The sequence below is a fragment of the Mesoplodon densirostris genome, chromosome 2 (assembly GCF_025265405.1).
Source record: "Mesoplodon densirostris isolate mMesDen1 chromosome 2, mMesDen1 primary haplotype, whole genome shotgun sequence".
NCBI classification, from domain to species: domain Eukaryota; kingdom Metazoa; phylum Chordata; class Mammalia; order Artiodactyla; family Ziphiidae; genus Mesoplodon; species Mesoplodon densirostris.
In genome coordinates this window covers 136,860,782-136,881,274 of record NC_082662.1, presented here as the reverse complement: position 1 = coordinate 136,881,274, position 20,493 = coordinate 136,860,782, and the positions used below count along the sequence as shown (strand labels likewise).

Below are 20,493 nucleotides of genomic sequence, written 5' to 3'. Positions count from 1 at the left end.
GGACATTTTTCTCTCTATAACTACGAGTTTTTATGTTCATGTATTAATCAGGAGGAAAAAATTCTGACCATGCTAGAAGCAGATGTTCTGTCTTCTCTGCTTGACTGCATTCCTTAACAGCGGGTCATAGTCACTGGTATATATAGCAAAGAGTAGGGCTCACTAAGGTTCCACAACAAATGAATGAATTAATCAATGAATACGAGTCTTGACGATCTCACATAGCTGTTGAGAAAACCACACATACTCCCATGAACGCGTTTTCCAGTTAATGTGCAAAACAGACATAGCCGTAATGGAGGCCAGTTAACTCAGCGTCCCTCCCTCCGTCAGCCTACACTACAATTGAAAAAATCCCGATTACGACTAAGTGTCTCGAGAGCACGAAAGTGCAGCTTTCTTCAGTACTCTTCGCTAACACGAACTCACTCTGCCTGTAGGAGAACTCGGCGGCTGGGAAACAGAACTGTAGTCGGCGTAGGTCCGAGGTGTTGTTCGGGGGGAGGTGAATCCCGCCGGCAACAGGCAGCGGTAAGGGCCGTTACTCACCATTTCTCGGGACGCCAAACTGGGGCTGGCGGAGTACTGAATTGAAGAGCATCTGGGCCGGAGGAAAACTTTCAACGGAGGGAAAAGCCGTGGAAATGCCCCCAGATTCAGCAGAAATCTTATGTGGCGTCCCTTAGAACACGACTAGTTATTGCCTCCAACTCCCGCCACCGTAAGCCCCGGCCACCAAACTCCCCGCCAAACTGACGTCACGCCCTCTGATTGGCTCCCGCCGCGGCGTCCGGGCGCGTCCGAGTCACTTCCCCCTTCGAATCCCCGCCTCCTTTTCTCCCAGCCGCGGGAACCTAGAGTTCCTGAGCTCCCTGAGCGCCTGCGCGGGGGGCCGCAGAGGCGCTGGCGAACGGCGGGGAGACCAGGGCGCATGCGTAACAGGGCTTGACAGAGCGCGGAGGAAAAATCCTCGAGGAGGTGGTGGAAGAAGATGGCGGTTCTGGGGCAGAGTTTGCAATCTTTCTGAATAGGCTAGTCGAGTAACTATTCGGGTCATGGCGTCAAACTCAACTAAGTCTTTTCTGGCAGATGCCGGCTATGGCGAACAGGAGCTGGATGCTAACTCTGCCCTTATGGAATTAGACAAAGGTATTCGAAAGAGCGGGCTGAGCGGGTGAAACGCATGTGGGGGGAGGTGGCGCCCCCAGGCGGTGGTAGCCTCAGGAGAAGCCGGGAAGGCGCATGCGTCTATCTTCCCTGGGCGGGGGCGGGCGCTGGCGCTGGCGCCTGTGCTTTTGGTGGGTCCAGGGCTTTTGCCGCTTTGCGAGATTGCCGGGAAATTGCATCGTTGCTAGATTGGCCTCGTACAGGTGAAAAAGTAGCGAGTGGGGGCCGTTTTGACCACTTGAGGGCACAGTCTCCTGATTTTCCAAGCAGTTTGTAAAAATGATAAATTGAAATTGTGAAATTATTTTTCAGTATGTTCAGTTGAGCCCAGGTCTTCACCAAGAGTGCTGAATAATAATCTTGCACCAACTTATAACGATTCATTTGATTTCTGTAATTCTTACCTGCCGGTTATTAGTTAGGCAGGTTGAAAATAGGGCCAAGACCATCCGAAAATCAGAGCCCCTGCTTATTCTCTGCAGACGGATTCCACGAGTTCTATTTCCTTACGGGAGTTGGAGTGGTGGGAGCTTGGTGTAGTAGTAGGAGCTTTGGATAGACTGAGTTGAATTCTCATATCGTTCATTTTATGATCCTGGACAGGTCACCTAAGTTAACCTAAGTTAACCTAACCTTGGTTTTTTTTCTGTGCAAAGTGGGTAAAGTACCATTGAGCTAGCAAGATTGTTGTAAATATTGTGATATAATGGTATGCAAAAGAAGCCTTTACTAAATGCAAAAGAGATTTGCCTTCTTTCTTAGATATGGATATGGGAGGCAAGGGCAGATACTTGTTAGTAAAGAACTCAAGTATTAAAATGAAACCTTTGTTTTCAGTGTACTTAAATGATTTTCATTGAATGGGGGAACCATTTTGTCACCTGGTATACAGTTAATTTTTAATTAACTACAACCAGTGTGTAATATATTAAGAACTAGAGGTTAGAAGGATTTTTCTTAAAGTCCACTTTGAGCCACTTCCCAGCTCTCCGACTTGGACACTATCTTATACTTTTTGGGGACTCTTTATTTTGTTTGTTTTTTAACCTGTAAACATTTACAGCGGGTTCGTCTAGATAAGAGTTTCTCAGACTTTTTTAAAAAGATTTTAACTCCTTTTGATCAACATAAAAATGCCACAGCACTCCAATGAGATATTCCTTTGGTTGAGTCACAGTATCTTTAGTGCAGGCCCATCAGCCAAGAAAATGATGTTGAGCTTTGATTTCTCAACAAATCTATGGGGACTTTTCCCTCTAAAATATAAAGTCATAACATTAAATGTGTGTTTTATACACTACATAATCTTTTCCTCCCCATTCTGATATTTCCTTCCTTATTACCCTCTTAAGAGTTGCAGGTCTGGGTATCTAATATTCCTACTAATTCTATAAAGACATTTTCTACCACTGTGGTCCAGGTGGACTCATCCCATAATGACAGTAGAGCAATGGTGTGGAACAGAATTGGGTTGGGACTTTGAAGAAATGAGAAATCTAGAATTGTTTAATTCCGAAAAACTTGAAGTTGTAGTAAGAAAAAATGTAACCCCATTTTTCCTTCTTAAAAATTGAAATAGGAATATTTCAGATCTGTAAGAAATATATAGCTGGCTATTGAATGTAAACCAGGTGTCTGTCCTAGATACTAAGTGATGGTGTTAAATCCTCCCAGCAGTCCCTTGGGTGAGTATTTTACAGGTAGAATTTGATGTGGGGTTACTTGAATGCATGGATGCTCCACAGATACTGAGGGACTACTGTAGTGAGGAGGCAATTGTATCAATAACAATCCAGGGAAAAGAGAATAGTGGCTTGGGCCAGGGTGGTTACAGTGAGGCTGTGTGAAGTGCTGAGATTCTGTATATATTTTGAAGGTAGAGCCAACAAGAGTAGCTAATGAATTGGATGAGAATGTGAGAGTTAAGTGGTCAGGAGAAACTCAGAGGTTTTTGGTCTGAGCTACTGGAAGTATGTATTGCCATTTACTGAGTGGATGAAAATCAGATCAGTTTGAGACTGTTAAATTTGACATGTCTCTTAGACATCCAGATGGAGATGTTGGGTAGGCAGTTAGATATACAGATGTGATACTTGAACTCCATTATAAAGAAATATCTGTAGCACTAGTGTCAAGAAATACACTTGGGAAATGGTGCCATTTATAACCTGTTATATGTTTATAACCATTGCACTTTGTTCTGAGCATTTTGAGCAAGCATGGCAGTAAGCAACTTGTTTCTGATCTCTCTAGGAATAAATGGATGCCCCCTTTTTTTTTTTTTTTTTTTGCGGTACGCGGGCCTCTCACTGTTGTGGCCTCTACCGTTGCGGAGCACAGGCTCCGGACGCGCAGGCTCAGCGGCCATGGCTCACGGGCCCAGCCTCTCCGCGGCATGTGGGATCTTCCCGGATCGGGGCACGAACCCGTGTCCCCTGCATCGGCAGGCAGACTCTCAACCACTGCGCCACCAGGGAAGCCCATGAATGCTCTTTTAAAACTGACTTAACTCTGTTCATTTAGGATGTAGTTAGTAACACAGGAAAATCATCATTCATATAATAGCCATTAAGTCATTCAACAAATATTTACTGATCATCTGCACTATGTTAGGCACTCAGACTTGGGGCTATATTCGTGAACAAAACAGCTTTAAGAAGCTCACATGAGGCAGACAGGGCTAGATCAAATATGGCCTTGTTAGGACAAGAAGTTTGGATTTATGCAAAGTGCATTGGGAAGACATTGAAAGTTTTTAAGCAGAGGACTGACATGGATTGGTTTACATTTTTGAAGGTCACTTTAGCTCCTATGTAGAGGTCTTTTTGACTTCCCTTTTTTAAAGTTTTAAGCTGATAACCATGCTGCCCGAGCTGTGAAGACAGAGCAGAGTTAAGTGTCAAATCAAGTATAACTTATGTATATATGACACATTTCATAATCATTTCTATAATATAGGCATTACAAAGGACATATCTCCCATAATTTACTCAATGTAACTTTCACTCATGTAACTTCTACACTGTCAGTCTAAAGATTTTTAAGTCAGCTGATGGGAAGCTGTCCCAGTGATTTAGGAAAACTTATGCAAGATTTCCTTCACCCTGGGTGAAAAGGAGAGTCTACCTTAAATGACATCACTCAGCCTATCTGCTTTCTGTAAGGTTGGCCTTGTTGGGGGGATGAGATCCAAGATCAATGGGGAAGAGAGTGGTTTCCCTTTCTTGCACCTGGGCAATGAGAAGGGAGGAAATGTAGGAGGTGGAGTTGCTGTCTGAGGTGTTGGTGAACTTAATGTTGCATGGAAAACTTGATGGTATGTTCAATGAAAAAACTAATTATGACCTAGAAAATTGATGTAAATCAGGACAACTATCTGTTTTCCCTTAGATGCTGTCACTTCACCTATGTTCCAAAACATCTGAATTCTCAGACTGTGGAAGAGACCACAGGTTGCTTTTACTCTGTCCATATTGGCACAGATGTAGTTGGTATTATGATAAACAAATATGAGGCCCTGTGAGTATCCCCATATCCCCTACTAAAGAGGGAGGTCTCTGCAGCCAAGTTTGTACCAAGTGACTAATTCCAGGCCATAAGTGATTCAGAAGTGGACATGTGACCCACACTGAGTCAATCAAATTATTTCTCTTGAGAATCTGTACTACCAGACCAAACTTAGTGTGGCAGTATTGAGAAGTGGACCTGTAAGATCATGTAGAATTAAGGTCAGACTCTTAACTCAAAGCCACATAAAAACCAGCATTATAAAGTACTGATTCTTAAAGCCTGGCTGGTGATCCCTTGATGGACTATGAACTGATCCAAAAATCCAAGGCCCTTCTTTAGTTCTTACTGAAATCCATAGACTCATTTATACATATGGCTAAAAGCTATTATCTTGTAACTTACAAAGTAAGTTATTAAATATTCCTAAAAGTTGGTATTCATAAAAATAATTTGTTTATGATTCTAAATCAGTATTTGTGCATATTGCACAATATTGCATACATTCTCACCATGTATATTTACAGATTCTAAAGTTTGGGGGCAGGATGCTTTATTATTAATGCATCATCAGTTGAATTGACTATCCTATTAGTTGTTTTTATTCTTGCTTTTTAAATATAATTTACTGAGATGTTACCGTGATCAGTTTACTAAGCTGTTGTGAGATTGCCTTGGTATAATATGTGGTGCATACTTGTGTTTGTATTTCTCCCCTCCCCACCTCATTTTTAATGAAGACTTTAAGATGTTACGGTTTAAGATGTTAGGGTACTATGGTTCCATTTTGAATCATTCTCACCCTTTAGCTAAAGCAAATGTATACAACAAATTCTCCTAAAATGTGCTTGCATAGTAGTGTGTATTAGCAGTGTTCTTTGTAGTGGATGTTAGTCATGTTGGTGGTCACTTAGCATCTTGTGGACATTCTATGCTTGAGGAATGGCCCACACCACAAGCACTGTCTCATCAAGGTGGAAGCAAAAGCTCACTTTCCTAGTTTCCCTTTTAAGAGCGCAGGAGAGAATTCCCTGGCTGTCCAGTGGTTAGGACTCCACGCCCTCACTGCCGAGGGCCCAGGTTCAATCCCTGGTTGGGGAACTAAGATCCCCACAAGCGGTGTGGCCAAAAAAAAAGCACAGGATGTGAACTAGGCTCTGCCAATCAGACACATCTCCTCCAGGCTCTGTGATTTAGTTTAGAGATGCAAGAAGGCAGAGTTGAAGAGTACTTGCAGTTTCCTTGGCAGCAGCAGTGGCTGCAGTGTCCATAGTGTACAGTAGCAGCAGCAATGGCTACTACGTGCCTAGATGATAGGAGAGCTAATTCTAGCATCTGGTGCTTCCCAGCAACAATAGTTTACTTCATCTAATCAGTTTGGCAGTGTGGAGTTAGGTGTTCTTAGGAGTTTTGCCTTGAAACTGCTTATTACTTTAATAAACACTCAATAAAAACTCATTTCCTGCCTTATCAGTCAGAGTTAGCTTCTGTTGCTTGCAGCTAAGAACTCCTGACTGATATCTGCTACCTAGAAATGTATGCTGTTTTGAAAACTTGATTGATGTATCACAAATCCCAAGTTTACCATAATTTATGTTATTTCTCTTCAATTCCTTGGAATTTGTCATCCCTCAGAATTATACCACTCTGAAATCCCATTCACATATCTCTTCTTTAATCTTAACCTCTGTCCTCTAGTTGCTTGCTAGAAATGCATTTTAGCATAATAATTAGGACCAGATTGCCAGGATTTGAATTCCATCTCTGCCATTTATTAGCCGTTGTTTCTTAGGCAAGTCGCTTAACTATTCTTTACCTGTGTCCTCATCTTTAAAATGGGAATTATTGAGTAATACTTAACTTCTGTGAGTATAGTGAGAGCTTAATACATGTAAAATGCTTACTAGAGTATCTGGCACAGAAGAAGCACTTAATATGCATCACCATCATTGTCATGATTAACTGCTACTTTAACCATTCTTTATTTTCATTCAGACCTCAATATACTCACCTCTCTACTTCCCTTACCTCTCAATCCCTTTGTGTTTTTACTTCTTTATCCAGCTTAGATTTTATGGTCCCTCATTTCATTAATTTCATTAAGTTTCTTACCAGTACTTTAAATTCTCATCCAAGGTTCTATTTAGTCATGTGTGCCCAAAGGCAGCCAAAAATTGCTGGAGAAAGTCATACAACTTGGTATGTGGCTATTATCAGAAATGACACAAACCCAAACTGGCCTTCAACACAGACCTGCAATACTACAATGTTTCTTTAGTCAGGATTCTCCCACCTTCTTTAGTGACATTTCAGATCTTTATATTTTCAAAGAAAACCCCAAACCCCAGAAATCCTGGGTTTTATGTGGAATCTCATTTCATTTTTAATATTTGACAATGAATTCAAAACCTTTGAAAACATTGTATCATAAAATTACTCTGAGGGCCAGATTCAGCAGCCTACTAGTTTTCAGTCAAATAAGATTACATGGCAGAGGATAGCTTGAGGATCTACTTGCCTACCTTCTCAAAACAGCTAAATAGATGCCTCGGCCCCCACTGTAGAGATTTGGTAGGTTGGAGAGGAACCCTAGCATAGACATTTTTGAAAAATTTCACAAATGTTTCTGATGCAGAACCAGAACTGATAAACCACTAGCATAGCAAAATGTTCTGCACATTTTAAGTGAGAAATACGTTTAGAATAATGAATTTCATTGCTGCCAAATGGATTTTGACTGAATAAGCAATTTATGGACAACTTATTTTAGTTCTTCCTAGTCTACCTGCATGTTGCAACTAAGTTGAGCACTGTTTAACTCCAGGCACTGAAAAGGAAGAGATCTCTGTTTCTTTGGTGGGAGCATAAAAAGTAAAATGTAGAAACAGCAGTCACATCCTTCCACAGTGGGTCTTACGGTGGCATTCTTATGATCATTGGTCTTCTGATCAGGGTATTTTTCCTCAGATTTGCTAGCAACAGAAGTAAAGTGAATAACCTCTTAAACCCCTCTAAGAATAAGATCTCCTTGTGCTGAGCTGCTATTTTCAGGTGCTTGGCTTATACTGGAGTTGGAATTGGCCTAGAGCAAGCAAGCTGGGTACCATACTGCCCCAGCCTAGGATTGTTGCTGCATCGCAGGCCTTAATGCACTTCTCTCTTCTCTTGTACCCTAGCTTCTGACCTTCTGAGCCAGCCTAGCTTCTCATTTCCTCTCTAAAAAACTCATATCAGAAAATAAGCGAGACATTTACTATTCTTTAGCTCATGTACCCTGATGGCTCTGTTATAGGAATGAGGGTCTACCTTATCTTAAAGAAATAAAATTTGACCACACTAGAGAAATCAAAACCTTTCTTTGACCAGATGCAAAATTATCTTTGGTACATTTTAAATCAGCATGTTTAAATAAATGATTTGGTCTGTGGTTCTGTTTTTAAAGGGAAGGTAAAGTGGATCATATTCTCTTGAGGAGACTCCCTGTACGTAGACCACTTCCTACCTTACCTTTTTCATTCCAACCAAGGTTAATTTATTACAGACAGAACTTTACTATCCTTTGTATCACTCAACTCTTGAGAGAGAGAAGAGAAGGAAACAAGTCCAATTACTGTGGGTTCTCCCAGCATTCCCTTCCCCCAGCACACGTACATAAGCACACATCTCTTCCTTCTCTGTTCTCACACCTCCATCCTCAGACTTGCCTTTCTTTTTCTCCCCTTCCCTTGTGTCCTTCACTGCCCTATCTGTGTGTCCCTTGACCCCTTTTTCAAGGATACAGGAGCCATTGCCAGTAACCTACAGTGTCTCTGTTGGTACTGTGCATTTAGTGGGAAGAAGACTCCTAGAGCTTCTAGTGGCAGTTCTTGTGTGTATGGAAGTTGGTGGGTGAGGGGTGTAGGGAGAAGGGAGCAGACAAAGAAGGGATATGTTCTAAATATCTCAATTAGAAATTAGAGTTAATTTTGAATTAATTTCCCCAGAGGAACTTTTATTGTAAGTGGTTGTTAGATTATGGAGTACTATGAGTACTGATAGTGCTATTTTTTTTCCTATGAGGAAATATTTTCCACGTACCAAATAACTAACATGAGTGTACCTATAGAACTTAACTCATTAGTAAGTTGTAGAAATTGCATGTGCAGATTTACTTTGTGGTTGTCTTATGTATTGGAACAAAGTGGCAACCAGTAAAGAGCCCTCTGTCAACTGGGGGAAAACCGCACAATATAAGAGCTGTGATTTGAGTTTTATTCAGTGTCTTACTGAGGACTATAGCCCTGGAGACAGCCTTCCAGATAGCTCTGAGGAACTGCTCCAAAGAGGCAGAGGGAGAGGTCAGTATACATGTGATTTTGGCTAAGGAGTATGTGCAATCCAACATATGTCTCGGTAGAAGGTTACTGCTAGTCTAAGGAACAGATATCTCGGTTAATGATTTTAGTGCTTTTCTAAGTGTGGGAAGGTGCAAGAATCTGGGTTCATAAAAAAAATTTTTTCCTGAAATATAACTATCTAAGGGCCTGTTTTCCCTAAAGCACAGAGTGCCTCATCTTGTTCTTTGTCCTAAATTCCTTTCAGGGTGTGCTGTAGGTCAGCGACTTAATCTTTGTAGAACTGAATGGCAAGCAACATTCCTTGTTTTACACCTCAGACAAACATTTCCTTTGCCATTTTTTAACAGTGAACAAACTTTACTGAACAGAGATGTTCTAGGGTACTTATTCTTGTGCAGATATAATCAGCATTTTGTAAATGGCAAAATACTAAAAGAAAAATATTTGAAGGTGATACTGTTAATTCCGTATCAAGATACTCATTCTTAATGAATTTTTTTAAGGATTGAATATTAACTCCTTTTATTTGTTGGATTTAAAAAAAAATCAGATTCATTGAGGGAATTCCTTGACGGTCCAGTGGTTAGGACCCGGCACTTTCACTGCTGAGGGCCCAGGTTCAGCCCCTGTTTGGGGAACTAAGATTGCACAAGCTGTGTGCGGTGTGGGGAAAAAAAAAAACAGATTTCATTGAGGTGTAATTTGTATATAATAAAATCCACCAAACGTATGCAGTCATGAAACCACTACCTAGAACAATTCTTTCACCCCCAGAACTTGCCCTGTGCCCCTTTGTGGTCAGTTCTCTTTCTTTAGCCTTTGGCAACCACTTTCTGCTTTCTATTCCCATAGTTTTGCCTTTCCCAGAATGTCATATACAGTAGTCTTTTGGGAATGACTTCTTTCACTTAGCATAATGATTTTGAGATCCACCCATGTTGTTGTATCAGTAATCGGTTTCTTTTTATTGCTGAGTATGAGTCCATTGTGTGGACCACAGTTTGTTTATTCATTCACCAGTTGATAGACTGTGTTGGGCTGTTTCCAGTTTGGGGCTATTACGAATTAAGCTGCTGTGAATATTTGCATACAGATCTTTGTATGGACAGATGTTTTCAATTCACTTAGGTAAATATTTGGAAGTAAGATTGCTGAGTGTATAGTAAGTGTATATTTACCTTGATCAGAAATGACCAAACTGTATTCCAAAGAACTGTATAGTTTTGCATTTCCACCAGCAATGTATGAGAGTTTTAGTTGCTCCATATCCTCTTAGCACTTGGTATTGTCGGTCTTTTTTGCCATTCTAATGGATGTGTAGTGGTGTCGTACTGTGGTTTTTAATTTACATTTCACGGGTGACTGACAGTGACGAGTATCTGTTCATATGCTTATGTTTGCCATCCTTATTTCCTCTTTAGTGAAATTTCTCTTCAAATCTTGCCCATTTAAAAAAATTAAGTTTTCTTTTTATTGAGATATAAGAACTATGGATAAAGTCCTTTATCAGGTACATGTTCTATAAATATTTTCTTCCAGTATGTGGCTTGTTTTTTTAATTCTCTTAACAGTATATTTTGAAGAGAAGTTTTTTGTTTTAATAAATTTATTTATTTATTTATTTTTGGCTGCATTGGGTCTTTGTTGCTGCGCACGGGCTTTCTCTAGTTGCAGCAAGTGGGGGCTACTGTTCATTGCGGTGCGCGGGCTTCTCATTGCGATGGCTTCTCTTGTCGTGGAGCATGGGCTCTAGGTGCGCAGGCTTTAGTAGTTGTGGCACGCGGGCCCAGTAGTTGTGGTTTGCGGGCTCTAGAGCTCAGGCTCAGTAGTTGCGGCACACGGGCTTAGTTGCTCCACAGCATGTAGGATCGTCCCGGACCAGGGCTCGAACCTGTGTCCCCTGCATTGGCAGGCGGATTCTTAACCACTGTGCCACTAGGGCCACCAGGGAAGCCGAAGAGCAGAAGTTTTTAATTTTGATAGAGTTTAACTTATCACTTTTTAATTTTATGATGTTTTTAATCTAAAAACTCCACTTTTTTTGTTTTATCTAAGAATTCTTTGCTTAACCTAAGCTTATAAAGATTTCCTCTGTATTTTCTTCTATATAATTTATAATTTTAGCTCTTACATTTAGGTCTATGGTTCACTTTGAGTTAATTTTTGTATATGGTGCAAATTAAGGATTGAGTTTCTTTTTATCTTTTCTTTTCTTTTTTTAAATTTCCCTTCTGATTTCTTCTTTCACCCTTTCACTTCTTTCAGTGATTCATCTTATTGATTATCAGTGTGTTGCTTAATTTCCAAATATTTGGGAATTTTTAGATATTTTTCTCTTACTGATTTTTAATTTAATTCCATTATGGTCAGAGAACATACATAGTATGATTTCAGTCCTTTTAAATTTGTTGAGGTTTACTTATGGCCCCAAATATTTTATCAACTCAATCTTTTTTAAAAAATAGATTCTTTTTCATTATTCTATATCTAAAAGTGACACTTTACCAAATTACTATTTCCTATGCCATTTTTATTTTTGAAAAGGTAATGAGTTACAATTGTACTTTACTTAATTGTTAAGAATGATTATTACTTTACTGTGTAAATAATTTTACTCTGTAATACTGTGTTGATATTTGCTATTTTTGCCTTATTGTAGCCACAAATTTGTAATCTGTTCTTCCCTTTTTATGCTCTTCATAGGTCTAAGATCTGGCAAACTTGGTGAACAGTGTGAAGCAGTTGTCCGCTTTCCCAGGCTCTTTCAGAAGTATCCATTCCCCATTCTCATCAATTCTGCTTTCCTAAAGTTAGCTGATGTTTTCAGAGTTGGGTAAGTCTTTTTAAGGCCTTGCTGTCCTAAAGCACATGGTTCATATTTCTTTGTTTTATATTGTGGTCTGTATTCTTTTTGCCTTTTAGGACTTCCACATGGTTCATTACCATTTTAATGGATGCACATGGCAATTTGCATCAAATTTTGGTGTGAAATTTAATGGCATTTTAAGCAAAAGTGAAGGATATAAGTCAGACAGTACTTATTTCTTTGGGGGACAGGGTAATTCAAAATTAAAACAACCTTAATATATTATTGTATATTTCAGAAATATCTGTGGCTTTGTGCAGGTAGTTTGGAGAAGTTTCTGATTTAACAGTTTATTTTATAACATGAAACTACATGTTACATGAGATTATGGGTCACTGTGAAGTGCCTGAAACAGGTAAGCAAGCACTGAATATACACCTATTTTTTTCCCTCTGCCATTCCCTCTCCCACTTCTTTCCACCCTTCTCCATGCATTCATGTGCTTATACACACACCAAATCAGACTTGGAGAAATGATGTTGTAGAATTAGCTTGAGAGGAAGATGACCATCTTCTTGGTTATAATATGACTGAGGAGATTGAGTTTGGGTCCAGGGCTTCTCTTTAATGTTACTACTGTTTTGGTGCCTTGCAGCAGGACTGCAGGCTTTGCTAACTGCTTATGCTTAGTACGCATCTCATGTACAGTTGGCCCTCTGCAACTAAGCATTCTGCATCCATGGGTTCTACCAACCATGGGTCAAAAATATTTGGAAAAAAAATTCCAGAAAGTTCCAAAAAGCAAAACTTGAGTTTGCCACACATTGGCAACTATTTACATTGTATTTACATTTATTTATATAGCATTTATATTGTATTAGGTATTGTAAATAGTTTAGAGATGATTTAAAAGTATGTGGGAGGATGTGCAAATACTATGCCATTTTGTATAAGGGATTCAAGCCTCCAAGGGTTTTGGTATGGCAGGGGGTAGTCTGGAACCAGTCCCCTTCCCCACCATGGATATCACAGGATGACTGTACAGACTTTAACTCTTTCAGTGGTAAGACAGAGAATATTAACATTGAAAAACATTGGCCTATTGCTAAAATTTATTAATATCGTTAGTGTTGCTTTGATTCCTAATTAAATACTACTTTATAAAGTGGTCTAATTTATTTTATCTGTGGTTTTTCATAGAAACAATTTCCTGAGGCTATGTGTTCTTAAAGTTACTCAACAAAGTGAGAAGCATTTGGAGAAGATTCTAAATGTGGATGAATTTGTGAAGAGGATTTTCTCTGTGATTCATAGTAATGATCCTGTAGCAAGAGCCATCACACTCCGGTATACTCTGTTATGCTAATGAGTCACCACAAGATTGTTTGAGTTGTGATTATATATCCCCAAAAGGCAATATATTTACTTTTATCATTTTGAATATTAAGAATTTATTTTTTCTACAGACAGTCAATGAGAAAATATGGTAACCATCCTAATCTGTAAATGCCTTGCGGCTAACCGTCTATGATACTGTTTTGGTAACTTACGTTTGAAATATTTCTCTTTGTGGGTGGATGTTCTGATCTGATAACTCTAAGGTGCATGTGGCTTAGCCTCAGCTTATTTTGAACTTTTACCTTCCTGACCTTGTTCTACTGTTTCATGTCAGTTTTCTGTATTCATCCTTGGTTATGTGCTTGTTTCTGTATATGATAATTTATATCTGGACTCCTTGGAGAATGCCAGATATAACCATCTTAGTTTCTTCAGCCTTTCCTTTCCTTTCTTGGCATTAAAAAAATTTTTTTTTTGAGTTTTGTTAGAATTTCATTTTGTAAGCCTTATATCCAGCTTGAGCCAAAATCCTCATTTTAGATCTATCATCTATGAAATTATATGCATAATTTTTGGATTGTTTGAAACTCACTTTGCTAAACTCTTCCTTCCTCAATTCTGATATGAGCCCCAGGGAGCATTCTCCTCTCTTCTCTTGATATTGAGGAGAGATTTGAAAATCATGATACAAGTAATCACTGATGTTGAAGAAAAGACTGGGAAGTCTTACTTTTTACTTTGCGGATCTGCTTAATAAGAAAAGTATTGAACTCTTAATGCTTTGCTAAAATGGACTTCTTTATACAACATTGGAAAATTGATATTTTGATGCTTTAATAATTTACAAGTTTCTTTTTCTGGGCTCTCTTTGGTACTTGGCATGTACTTCAAGGTGATTTTTAAAAGTTTTGCTTGTGTTAAATAAGCCATGTTAGTTTTTCTGACATATTGAAGTATGGAAAAGTGTTTAGAATTTGAGTCACTGCTTGATTTCTAAAATTGATACTTTATTAACCTGAGATTTATGGAATGACCTGTAAACTTTAGCTTTGGTAATTTAGCTTTGCCTGTTTCTTCCTTTTCTGACCTTGAGCTTATTGTATTTCCATTCTTCTTGGGTTTCTCTGTTTGTGCAGGATGTTGGGAAGTCTGGCATCAATAATTCCTGAGAGGAAGAATGCTCATCATAGTATTCGTCAGAGTCTGGATTCCCATGATAACGTAGAAGTTGAAGCTGCTGTTTTTGCTGCTGCTAACTTCTCTGCACAGTCAAAGTAAGCATAGGCCTTTTATAATTTGGCTTCCCAGGAAGAGGTTTTGAAGGAATAACTCATCTGTGTATGTAAAACACTAAAGGATACAGAAAAATGTAAATGGCAAGGTGTATTTTCCAAGAGGGTTTCCATCATGTTGGGAAAACAGGACTTAAATCCATAAAACAGAAAAGTTAAGTACAGATGTTGGCATTAACTGTAAATGAAATTAGAGTTTCCAGAAGGACAGGATCAGCATGTGATTAGAGTAGTTGGGGAAGGCTTCACTGGGGAGCAGAAGCTTTGTCTACTGAACAGCCTTCGCCAGACATACAGTCCTAATACTAAATTGCTGCTTTCTTACTGTCTTCTCAAGTTTAGCTTTTTGGGAGTAGAACTGTGCACAGTTTGACAGAGACAGTAACTTGAGTTGAAACCAATTTTAATTTCTTTGGGATGTCATAGTCTACTATCTTACAAAGCAGTATATCTCTGTGTGTGTGTGTGTGTGTGTGTGTGTGTGTGTGTGTGTGTGTGTAAATATATATATATATTTTTTTTTTTTGATGAAATGTTGACCGTAGTTTTATTACTGTGTTTGACTTGCTTGATTATCCTCTCTAAAAAATATATATTATTCCCTTTAGTGACTGATGGGGAAGTAGCATTGCTTTCTGGAGGATATTTTGGTAATATGTATTTTGCTTCAAACATGTACATTCCTTTGACCTAGAAAATCCACTTATAAGGACTTATCCTAAGGAGTCAGCAATGTGTACTGATATTTACTTACAAGGATGCTAGTTATAGGGTTATAGTAACCCAAAAAATTAGCAACAACTTAAATTCCAACCAGTGTGCTAGTAAGATAGATAGGACCGTACAACGAAATACTGTATCAGCTTTTGTAATGCATATATTTTAGAAATATATTTGGAAATAGGTTACATAATAGGTTATATGATATTATAGATTTATTTTAAAAACAAATATTTATATTTATGTAATAGAAAAAAGACTAGAAGGATATATATTGAAATATTGTCTCTGGTTGGTAAGATGGTTATCTTATTTTTGTTTTCTTTTTTATAATTTTCTGTATATCCTGCTAGGAGCAAGTTTTGGTTTTATAATCAGATGACTAATGAATTTTTTTAAATTAAAAGTAGCATTTACATTAAGAGCCTCTGCTAAATTTGGATAAGACTTGAAAGAGTTAATCACCAACAGTCTTCCTTTATATTTTATTAATACATGCACATTCATCTCTTCAGCTGCTCTTATGAAGCCTTCAGAATTCCAGGATTACTCATTGGAAAAGGAGATTAGAGAATAGAAAGCATATAGTCTTTAATTCATTGATCGAAAGTTGTAGGTGTGGCAATAATTGAGGAAGAGAAATATCTGAGTAAAGACAGTTCCTATTTGTGCTTTTGAAAGTTGGCATTTTTTTCTTATTTAATTGATGACCAGTAAACATTTAATAGTTTATGTAGAAGGAGTTTTTCACATACCAGGCTTCAATATGGTATACTTGTGATTTGTGATGTTTAAAAATACCAAATTAGTGCAATAGGAAAGTCTGAAGGACCTATCTAGATGTATCAGAGTGTGAATAAGGAAATACGTCTTTTTCAGATTAGCATTTACCTCTTCCCCCAGAAGTGATGACCTGGCTTGAGATCAAATATCTCAACCAATACTGATGGATTTTTATGTTAGTATCTCCATCAATTTTGGATCTTAAACAAATTAGAGAAACTGGCCAAAAAAGACCTTAAGAATTTATTGAATCCTGTTTCCACCTGTCTGCTACCACAACCACGTGTGACTTGTTCTGAAAAAGGTTATAATTTTTAAGAGCTAGTCCTAGAGCAGGAGTTGCAAACCCAAATGCCTTCAGGGACCAGGGAGGCATTGTCAATGAGAGAGGTGACTTCACGTGGTGACTGTGGTGAACTGAAGGGTGTACTCACCATCTAAAAGGAGTAGCCCCTTGGTACCAGTAGATGGTAAGAGTGCAGGAGTGTATGACCAATGGTGTGACATTGGAATTTGGGGGTGGGGGGTGGGGGGAAGAAGCTGGAGAATCGGATTATTCTGTTTATTTCACCATACAAGACTATATATTCTTAACATATTCTTAATGCTGACATTAAGAATTTAAAAAAATATTATTAGACCAAAAAAAAAGAAAAAAAGAAAAGAAAACTGCAGGCTTCTAACTTGCAGTTTATTGACCCTAGAGGAGTGTAACAGACTTTTAAACTTTGAGTTGTTATAAAAGTTATTATATAGTTAGTGGGACTTCCCTGGTGGTGCAGTGGTTGGGAGACCACCTGCCAATGCAAGGGACACGTGTTCGAGCCCTGGTCTGGGAAGATCCCACATGCCACAGAGCAACTGAGTCCATGCACCACAACTACTGAGCCTGCGCTCTAGAGCCCACGAGCCACAACTACTGAGTCCGTGCACCACGACTACTGAAGCCCGTGCGCCTAGAGCCTGTGCTCCACAGCAAGAGAAGCCACCGCAATGAGGAGCCCGCGCACTGCAACAAAGAGTGGACCCCGCTCGCCACAACTAGAGAAAGCCCGAGCACAGCAGCAAAGACCCAACACAGCCAAAAATTAAAAAAAAAAAAGATACTATTTTTTAAAAAGTTATTATATAGTTAGTGAAGAGTGAATATCCATCATGTCCAGATTCTATTCCAAGCACCAGGAATACAGAAGTGGAAAAGATGAATGACCTGTTGTGATGTAAACACAAAATAGTTTCAGCTGCTCATTAATGTTATGGAAAGATAGAACAGTTTTGTCATTGTGATGATGACCTGAGTGAGCTGCTTAGGTAGAGTGATCAGGGAAGGCCTCACTGAGTGGGTGACATTTGAGCTGAAACTGGTTGCTGAAGAAGAGGCAGCAATCTAGAGGAAGGATATTCCAAGCAGGAGGAATAACAAGTACAAGAGCACTCAGAAACGTGAACAGGTCATCTATACATACCTAATACACCTTTTGCCTTATACCTGAAAGACATTTACAACTTACTTTTTCTTATCAAATGTGAGGCTGATATCAGAGCAGTAGTTTTGAAACTATTTGGTATCAGAATCCCTTTATACTCTTCAAACATTATTGAAGTCCTCAAAGAGCTTTTTTTGTTTATATGGATTATTATATCAACTGATAGTTACTGTATTAGAATGAAAATGCCTAAATTTTAAAAATATTTATTAGTTCATTTAAAAAGTAACAAATTCTTAATATGTTAACATAATACCTTTATGAAAATAATTATTTTCGAAAACAAAAATCAATTTTGTGGGAAGAGTGGCCTTATTTTACATTTTTACAAATCTCTTTAATGTCTGGCTGGATTCTCATATCTGATTCTGTGTTCACTGTTTCTGTTGCAATGTTACTTTGGTTAAAATATGTGAAAAAAATCCAGCCTCACACAGATATATAGTTGGAAAAGAGAGGAGTGTTTTTAAAGGCTTTATAGGTAATTATGGATGTTTTTCTTTGATACTATACCAAAACTAGAAAAGTGTTGGTTCTTAAACGTTAATTGCCCTGTGAACTCTAAAACCACCAGTGAATATGTACTGTTACATTGAGAGCCATTGGCCTCTCTTACCCGTGTATGGTTTTATAACTTAGATATTGGTCTTCTGGAAAATATTGGTTCACTGTGTTATGCAGGTCTTCCAAATGTTGACCTTTTTCATTGTAAAATATCAAAGGATCACATTTATTACTATCACCACTGATCTCATCGGAAGGTCTTTAAATATTAAGCTGTCAAGCTCATGGTGACAGATACAAGTTTTCTGAAATGCTAATTTTTGCTTAGAAGCTAAGATTGGCAAAAAATTTTCCCAGTTACTTTCCTTAGAGTTACAAGCTTACTTTATTCATCTTTTTAGAAAATATCTGCAAATAGCCAACTCTGAATAATTATGGAATTTCATGAAAAAAAATGGGTAGTTCATCTCGAAACTCAAATGACTGCATGGTACTTTTCCTGCAGACAACCACTGTGTACTTAATGTGTGCTTTCCATTTTGTCAGAGAATATTAAATAATATCTTAATGGCAGAAAATGTTTTATATAGACATCTGAACTGCAGAGGGGAAGTATTCCATGCCCTGTGTATAATTTATCATGACTAAAAGAGCCAAGTTAGATCATATGATCTGTATCATATTTCCTTACATGTTATATAATGTTTTATCCCAAACATTCATGTTATTAATAACTTTTGCAACATTCAGTGATACTTCAATTGCAACAGACTCAAAAGCAACGCCTTGGAAAATACTTTACACATATATAATATTTTTTAAATGCCTACTTTGTTTTTAATTTTTATTTTATTTTTTAAATTGAAGTATAGTTTGTTTACAATGTTGTGTTAGTTTTAGGTGTATAGCAAAGTGATTCAGTTATGCATATATATATCTATTTTTCAGATTCTTTTCCCATATAGGTTATTACAAAATATTGAGTATAGTTCCCTGTGCTATACAGTAGGTCCTATTTGTTATCTATTTTGTATATAGTAGTGTGTATATGTTAACCCCAAACTCCTAATTTATCCCTCCTCCCCCTCTCCCTTGGTAAACACAAGTCTATTTTCCATGTCTGCGGGTCTATTTCTGTTTTGTATATAAGTTCATCTGTATCATTTTTTTTGATTCCACATTTAAGCTATATCATATTTGTCTTTTTCAATCTGGCTTACTTCACTTAGTATGACAATCTAGGCCCATCCATGTTGCTGCAAATGGCATCTTTCATTCTTTTTTATGGCTGAGTAATGTTCCACTGTATATATATACCACATCTTCTTTATCTGTTCATCTGTTGATGGACATTTAGGTTGTTTCCATGTCTTAGCTGTTGTAAATAGTGCTGCAGTGAACATTGGGGTGCATGTATCTTTTGAAATTATGGTTTTCTCTGGGTATATGCCCAGTAGTGGGATTGCAGGATCATATGGTAGCCCTATTTTTAGTTTTTTAAGGAGCCTCCATACTGTTCTCCCTAGTAGCTGCACCAATTTACCTTCCCACCAGCAATATAGGAGGGTTCCCTTTTCTCCACACCCTCTCCAGCATTTATTATTTGTAGACTTTTTGATGATGGCCATTCTGACTGGTGTAAGGTGATACCTCATTGTCGTTTTGATTTGTGCTTCTCTAGTAATTAGCGATGTTGAGCATTGTTTCATGTGCCTTTTGGCCATCTGTATGTCTTCTTTCTTCTTTGGAGAAATTTCTATTTAGATCTTCTGCCCATCTTTTGATTGGGTTGTTTGTTTCTTTGATATTGAGCTGTATGAGCTGTTTGTGTATTTTGGAGATTAATCCTTTGTTGCATCGTTTGCAAATATTTTCTCCCATTCTGTAGGTTGTCTTTTTGCTTTGCATATGGTTTCCTCTGCTGTGCAAAAGCTTTTAAGTTTAATTAGGTCCCATTTGTTTATTTTTGTTTTTATTTCCATTACTCTAAGAGATGGATCCAAAAAGATTTATGTTAAAGAGTATTCTGCCTGTTTTCCTCTGCGAGTTTTATAGTATCCAGTCTTACATTTAGGTCTTTAATCTAAAAAAACGGCCACTTTTAAATAATTTGGCTCTTAGTAAGATTCTATCCATATTTCCTACTGCGTTTCTACTACTTCATACTTACTCTGTTTTTCTAAAATTCAGAATATTTGGTATATATTTTATTGTTTACGTAAGTGATCGCTTGTGTGTTGAAAGCTTCTCTTAATTAAAAGTGTGTCCTAAAACATTGTAGACTGAGATAGTGACCTTGAGTCTTTCAGACAGTGTCATTTAGTAATGCAAATTGCAACAATGCTCATAAATCAGAGCATCTTTCCTTGAAAATCATGTGGGAACAGTGTTGGCATAAGCCCACTGCTGTTTGGAGTTTTGGTTTCAGTTGCATTTCTTACCCCACCCCTGGCACCTGACCTTAGGAATATTAGTTACGATTTGGAGTATTGCATTTCTCCTGTGCTTACTGTGTTCTGTTTCTTTTAAGTCCTCGGAAAACTGAAGCAAAT

The 20,493-nt window shown here is 38.1% G+C and overlaps 2 protein-coding genes across 3 annotated transcripts in view; one reads left to right on the top strand and one right to left on the bottom strand.

Annotated features, from left to right (window-relative positions):
- Positions 1-714, bottom strand: part of DTL (denticleless E3 ubiquitin protein ligase homolog) — a 40,014-nt gene extending 39,300 nt beyond the window's left edge. Inside the window, exon 1 of the mRNA XM_060090936.1 lies at positions 550-714. Within this exon, the coding sequence (XP_059946919.1) occupies positions 550-601 (52 nt within the window). The 5' untranslated portion in view covers positions 602-714. The remainder of the gene's footprint in view (positions 1-549) is intronic.
- Positions 715-923: 209 nt separating this feature from the next.
- Positions 924-20,493, top strand: part of INTS7 (integrator complex subunit 7) — a 90,605-nt gene continuing 71,035 nt past the window's right edge. The window contains exons 1-4 of one of the 2 annotated variants that reach the window (XM_060090933.1): positions 924-1,149; positions 11,715-11,844; positions 13,018-13,164; positions 14,292-14,429. In XM_060090933.1, the coding sequence (XP_059946916.1) occupies positions 1,056-1,149; positions 11,715-11,844; positions 13,018-13,164; positions 14,292-14,429 (509 nt within the window). In that variant the 5' untranslated portion in view covers positions 924-1,055. Of the gene's footprint in view, positions 1,150-11,714; positions 11,845-13,017; positions 13,231-14,291; positions 14,430-20,493 lie in introns of those variants that run through there. The other variant, XM_060090934.1, reaches the window with a different exon arrangement.